We start from the raw sequence: 6,726 nt of genomic DNA on the forward strand, positions 1-6,726 counted from the left end.
AGTGTGAGTAGTATAATACAAAGAGTAGTACAAAAATAAGTTTACCATGAGTATATGGATGTTGCACTTCTCCAACCTCAAAACGGAATGTGAAATGTTGGACACTTTGTGCACTCACGGCTTGCCATATGTAGCTTACCTGGCCACGATGCTGCCTTGACAAAACAATGGTAAATATCGAAACTGTAGCGACTAGTGAAACTTCAGTGAAGACAGTACTTTACAAATGGAAGTTAAATGCTTTACCGTCATCCCACACTGTATGAATATGTACTTGTTTGAGATCATTGTTAACTGAGGTTGGCTAATGCACTGAAGATGGCGGCAACAAATTGCAGGCATTAGAAACCCGACTTCCATTAGCTGTTAAACGACTAATGCAGTGTTGTAATAAAAAGTCTTCCATTTAGGACGATACTACACTTTGAAAATGCATACACACAGAGGCGGATCTAGAAAAATATTTATGGGGTGGCGAGAGGGGGGCAGGAATTTTTGAGGGGTGGCAACATATGACAGACTTATTTATACTTAATTTAATCACGTTTATCACAGTTTGATGAGAAATAGTATGTACACACTAAAAAAGGGCACAGGCTTCATTTGCCACCCTATGCCACCCGGTAGATCCACCCCTGCATACACTGCATGGCTGAATGCATAGTGTACATTGTAAGGGCATAGTGTATAGTGTGTGTCATTTGGGACCATCCTGGTGCACAGTATACATACTGCATATAGCATTCATAGTAAGAATAGTATGGACTACCACACTAGTGCATGCCATTCTGACATTCCCTGGGACTTTAAATATACTGTTCTCTACATTGGTTGGCTAAAAATATACTATGACTGTGTCTTGTGGTGTGGTGTGGGAATGTAATAGGAATTACATTAATGCAAGAGTAAGACGACTGTCAAAGCACTTTAATATTCCTCCAACTATTCAAGGGATAACTCTTACTGAAGTCAGTGCAGTGGTTCAGTATTCAGTACTGAAGTCTCTCTTGATAGGCCAGTTGCAGATTTTCTTGTACCATATTTTCTCTTTTTTAACTAATGTTTGTGAAAAGTATATTATTTAATATTTGAAAATTATATCCTCACTCCTGCTGTATTTAAATAGTACCAAATGTTCACTCGTGTTTTTCTCCAGATCATATAAATCTTTCTCCTTTTTAACAGATAGAAGAAAAAAAAAGATTTAGGAGATTTCACAGGCAATAACGTTTCAAGCGAAACCGATAAATCGACTCCGCCTACTCAGGGATGATTGACAACACGTTCGTTCAATCACAGTACTGCACATTCAACGCTCGGCGAATCAGATGGGGTCAACGATCTCCTAGCGTCAACTTGCTTGGTTGCGCCGTACACTCGTCCTCGGCCGTTTGTTCTGTTAGAGGACGTTGGAGTCATATAGTCAGGAGGGGCACTGCATCAGATACGCATTGTAAAACACCACAAATTCAAGCCAGCATGTTCTCCCGCATCGCTAGACCAACTGGTACCCTCGCACGGAGCTTGTCCACCTCCTCGCAGGTATGAATATCATGTTTATAAGCATTAGATGAGATGTAGAGAGCTGCGTTAGCCTCCATGGTTCGTATGAGTTAATGGTGAAGCTACCATGTCAAGCTGATAATTATAATCGGCGCGCTTACTTTATTCTTTATGAAATGAAGTTATAATGGAGTTGTTATTACATTATACGGGCAATTAAACTCAGCTGCATTACAGGTTCAGTATATCTGCAGCTAGGAAAGTTATCTTGCTTTGACATTTAGCCACCACGTTGCAGTGAAGGTGTTACAACCTAATTAAGAAAGTGCTTCTCCGTCGTATCGTCACGTTTAGGTTTAATGGGGTGTAAGGATCATTAAGGATGATCTACGTATTCTGCCAGAATCCTGCTGCCTGACAAGGGAAGTTTTAGTTGACCTTGTCTTGTAGTCTGTCAAGGTAGGATCATCCTGGTTAGAGGAGGAATAACTTTGAGTCACGTCCCCATTTTTAAAGGTCAGCACTGTAATCAGCTACTTGGCTTACTGCTGTGTAGTAGGTGTTACAAGGTGTCTTGATCTGTAATGAGAGATCAGACCTATATAATGTACATGTTGTGTTGTAAGCATCAAGACCTGTTCTGTGTGTAATGTTGGACTCATTTGAAGAGAGATACCCACTTGGATAGCTTGTCACTTGATCACATTAGACTTTGCTGGTATCCACAGGAAATTGTGAATGTGTGCTATTGAGATGCTTATACATTTTTCATGTAATAAAAGTTTGGACATTATGACGTTTGTAGTTATTTTCAAACACCACCAAATTATATAAGAGTTCACCCAAAAATGTAAATGATCTGATCATTTACTCACCCTCTTGTCATCCCAGATGTGTATGACTTTCTTCTGCAGAACACAAACTAAGATTTTTAGAAGAATATTTCAGCTCTGTTGGTCCATACAATCCAAGTGAATGATGACCAGAACTTTAAAGCTCCAAAAAGCACATAAAGGGAGCATAAAAGTAATCCATACATCTCCAGTGGTTAAAACAGTGTCTTCAGAAGTGATATGATGGGTGAGGGTGAGAAACAGATAAAACATAAGTCATTTTGAATATAAATTATCCTCCCTACCCAATAGGTCGTATTTTGCAAAAATAATGTGAATCAATTTAAACAAAAGAAAAGAATGTGAAAGTTGAGATTGATTGTAAAAAAATGACTTAGACTAAAGATTAATCTGTTTCTCACCCACACCTATTGGATCTCTTCTGAAGATATGCATTTAACCACTGGAGTCTTATGGATTACTTTTATTCCGCCTTTATTTGCTTTTTGCAGCTTCAAAGGTCTGATCACCATTCACATGCTTTAAATGGACCTACAGAGCTGAGATTTTCTTTAAGAACCTTCTTTGTGTTCAGCAGAAGAAAGAAAGCTATACACATCTGGGATGGCATGAGGGGGGAGTAAATGATAAGAGAGTTTTCATTTTTTAATTAACTTTTCCTTTAAGGTTTTTGAGTTTTATTTTCTAGTGTAATACATGCAGTTTGTGGTTTAAACTCTGGAATCCCCCCAAAAAAACAAGACAATTCAGTTGCCAAGTTGTAAAACACTAGTTAGTTTGTTTTCAGTAAGCTTGCACAAACCCATTCATATTTGCCACATATAATTTTTCTGTACTTGTGGTTTAACAGTTTATGTCATTAATCACTTGGTTTAAACCCTCCCTCTTCTCCAACTGAGTGGTAGTAAACATTTCCACTGGCTTATATCCAGAATTAAAGGTCCCAATGTCAAGATCAAATATAATTTGTACTTCGTGATCATTTTGGTTTGTATGTGGCACACAAAAGCATGTTTAAAAATGTCCTGTGCAGTGATTTGGCTCTACTTTCAGAAAAGTAAGGTTTTAATATAATAAAACATTTTGACAACCAGATTATGATCAACCAGATTATGATTTCCATTTTAATTAAAATATTACATGCCGTCAGATCCATAGCATTGAAAGTAAGTGCTCTGACACATGGTGCCGAAGCATCCAGGGTGACCAGAGATCAAGTCCTGACTCTCTCCTTTCCCAATCAAGATCCCTCTCCCCGGTCATATCCTGTCTCTGTCTTCACTATACTGTCCAATAAATGCAAAAAAGCTAAAATTATACCATGTATATATTATGCCAATACAAGGCAGTACATTTAATGGCCTGTTGAGTTAGATGATAATTTACTGCATTACTGCTAAAATGAGGGAAGGACGGCAGATAATGGGACGCATTGCTTTGACACAAATATTTTCTCCTTGCAGAACAATGCCAAAGTAGCTGTCTTGGGTGCCTCAGGTGGTATCGGGCAACCCCTGTCCCTCCTGCTGAAGAACAGCCCTTTAGTGAGCCACCTTGCGCTCTATGATATCGCCCACACTCCTGGAGTGGCTGCTGACCTCAGCCACATTGAGACTAGAGCCCATGTCAAAGGTACTGTTTTGTAGTTGAATAGCCCCAATAAGGTATACAGTAGCAGTTCTATTGTAGAGATAGCTTCAGCAATCCAAGTCATATTTACTGCTTTGAATAGGTATGCAATAGAGATCACTCTCTTGGCTTGCAGGGTTCATGGGCCCAGATCAGCTGGATGATGCACTGAAAGGCTGTGAAGTTGTTGTCATCCCCGCTGGTGTCCCAAGAAAGCCTGGTGGGTAATATCCTGTCCATATCCTGTCCATTTGTTTAAATGGACAGGATATGGTCAACCTTTCAGTGGAAGTCAACCCATTTTAATTCTGTACTGTGATGCATTCTGAGGGTATTCAACAAGAAAATGTTGGATGAGACTTGATTTTATCCATCGGAAATTGTATTGGATAGTGAAAAATTCCAAAAAGTGACTGGATCAGCTGAAAAGGAAAGCCGTTTCAGAGGCAGAGCAAGTTGTTACATTTTGATTGAAGATTATGAAGACTTTTGTATTTTTATAATTGTTTTTAATTACTTGCATTGTTGAATCATTGACAATAAAACCAGGAACATGTATATAATTGGGTCAGTTTTGGTTTCTTGTTGACTTCTTAAATAATAAATATTTGTGTGCTCCTATAAATCCAGAATCTCTAAAGATAAAGCCTTTCTTTCTGTTTCTAGGTATGACCCGTGATGATCTGTTCAACACCAATGCCACCATTGTGGCCACACTAGCTGATGCATGTGCTCGTAACTGCCCTCAGGCCATGATCTGTATTATTGCAAACCCAGTAAGTAGAAGGTTTTAGGATAAGATGGAACCTTTCACTACTGAGATACCACTTTTATCTGTTCAAATATCAAAAGGGTAGAACAATGGCCTCTGTATATAAACTTTCATCATGCCATTGACTATTAAGATTATAAATTGATATGTTGATACAGTGTTATTAGACTTTGATATCATTGTGATTTCAGGTGAACTCTACTATCCCCATCACATCAGAGGTTATGAAGAAACATGGTGTCTACAACCCCAACAGAGTGTTTGGTGTCACAACACTGGATATTGTCAGAGCCAACACTTTTGTTGCTGAGCTCAAAGTAAGTTCTATAAATAATATGAATTGCTTCAATTTTAAATGTGTTCACAGCCAGTCATTTGTTTTCATTGGTCCTGTGTTTTTCAAGGGTCTTGATCCTGCCCGAGTCAATGTGCCCGTCATCGGAGGTCATGCAGGAAAGACTATCATTCCTCTCATTTCACTGGTAAGGAAAACGGCTTAATGCAAAAGATTTTCTAACTTCATTTTCATCATTTCATTGAGATTGAGTATTATTGCTTTGGCATTGTCTTGATACACAATAGCAATATTACAAACTAATAAAAATTTGCTATAGTCTTTTAAGTTATTTGTGTGTTAAAGAATAATTTGTTTAAAGTGTTTCCAAAGCGTTTTTAGATCATTTAGTTATAACAACATTTGTGTTTTAATTTTCTTTTTTTTTTTCTTTTTGCTCCAGTGTACACCAAAGGTTGAGTTCCCTGCAGATCAGTTGGCTGCATTGACAGCCAGGATCCAGGAAGCTGGAACTGAGGTTGTGAAGGCTAAAGCTGGTGCAGGTGACAACTGCTGTTTTATTGCCAAATCTGAAGGTCTGGAATAAGAATTTTTATCTATACAAACTAAATTCATATCTTTGTTCATAGGCTCTGCCACTCTGTCCATGGCCTACGCTGGAGCCAGGTTCACATTCTCCCTCCTCGATGCAATGAACGGAAAGGAGGGTGTTGTTGAATGTGCGTTTGTGAGATCCGAGGAAACAGAATGCAAATACTTCTCCACACCTCTGCTACTTGGGGTAAGTGCTGCAAGAACCTCTGTAGATTTGTAGTTCTGAAAGTAGGAGGAAGTAACAATCTCTACAACAAACAACAATCTAGAATTGAATTCTGATTGTTTTCAAAATTTTTCCTACAAAGGGACAAAAATCCAAATTGATTGAGGGCCATGGGCCGAAAGTAAATGTTGCAGTATGTCAAACCATATTATATTAAAATATAAAAGTTGCCCTCCTTTATGACATCATAATATAAAAAAAAACATTACTCTGCAATCTGCTAAATGTAATGCAATGAAGAGCTGTCAATGTATACTGTCAATTTCTTTATTTGCAAACAAGAAATAGACATGATTGACTGTTGTTTTCTTTTTTTCTTTCTTTTTTTTCTCTTCCTTTCCTCAGAAAAACGGCATTGAGAAGAACCTCGGCCTTGGCAAGCTCTCTGCCTTTGAAGAGAAGCTGGTAGGTGATGCCATGGATGAACTGAAGGACTCCATCAAGAAAGGAGAAGATTTTGTTGCAAACAAGAAGTGATGTGTACTTGTGGCGCTACCTATGAAATGTCATTATTTATACAGTATAGTGAATCATTGTACATCAACAGGGTTTCCTGAAAATTTATTTCCATAATGTTCGAAGATGCATCTTGGTTCTTATTAAAATGGTCAAATCCAGCCATCAATAAAACAGACTGCTTTACCAACTCTATACATCTTTGTGTATTTCAGTTTACCCAATGCATATTGCTATTTTGCTATGAATTCCTGATATTTACCTGTGTTTGTGTGTTGCTGAGGTTTAAGATGCAATTTGAGCTACACCTAAATCAATGTAAATAAAGTTTACATTAATAAAAATGGAGTATTGCCACCTTGAGTGTTTTAGTCATACAGCCTGTTGTATTCAAGTG

General features: G+C 38.0%; 1 protein-coding gene across 1 annotated transcript; it reads left to right on the forward strand.

Annotated features, from left to right (window-relative positions):
* Positions 1-1,374: 1,374 nt before the first annotated feature.
* Positions 1,375-6,524, forward strand: LOC127642364 (malate dehydrogenase, mitochondrial). The gene is made up of 9 exons (XM_052124977.1): positions 1,375-1,542; positions 3,821-3,989; positions 4,123-4,206; positions 4,653-4,762; positions 4,950-5,075; positions 5,163-5,240; positions 5,496-5,595; positions 5,683-5,834; positions 6,219-6,524. Exons 1-9 carry the CDS (start codon positions 1,480-1,482, stop codon positions 6,348-6,350), a joined length of 1,014 nt encoding a protein of 337 aa, XP_051980937.1. The 5' UTR covers positions 1,375-1,479; the 3' UTR covers positions 6,351-6,524.
* The last annotated feature ends 202 nt before the right edge of the window (positions 6,525-6,726 follow it).

Source organism: Xyrauchen texanus, unplaced genomic scaffold, assembly GCF_025860055.1.
Source record: "Xyrauchen texanus isolate HMW12.3.18 unplaced genomic scaffold, RBS_HiC_50CHRs HiC_scaffold_568, whole genome shotgun sequence".
NCBI classification, from domain to species: domain Eukaryota; kingdom Metazoa; phylum Chordata; class Actinopteri; order Cypriniformes; family Catostomidae; genus Xyrauchen; species Xyrauchen texanus.

What these genes read in the sequence shown, in the direction of transcription:
- LOC127642364 (XM_052124977.1), top strand. Translation starts at nt 1,480, where the DNA reads ATGTTCTCCCGCATCGCTAGACCAACTGGTACCCTCGCACGGAGCTTG. An exon ending in GCTTGTCCACCTCCTCGCAG is followed by an intron (nt 1,543 to 3,820) that starts GTATGAATATCA and finishes TTCTCCTTGCAG; the next exon opens with AACAATGCCAAAGTAGCTGT. An exon ending in TGGTGTCCCAAGAAAGCCTG is followed by an intron (nt 4,207 to 4,652) that starts GTGGGTAATATC and finishes TTCTGTTTCTAG; the next exon opens with GTATGACCCGTGATGATCTG.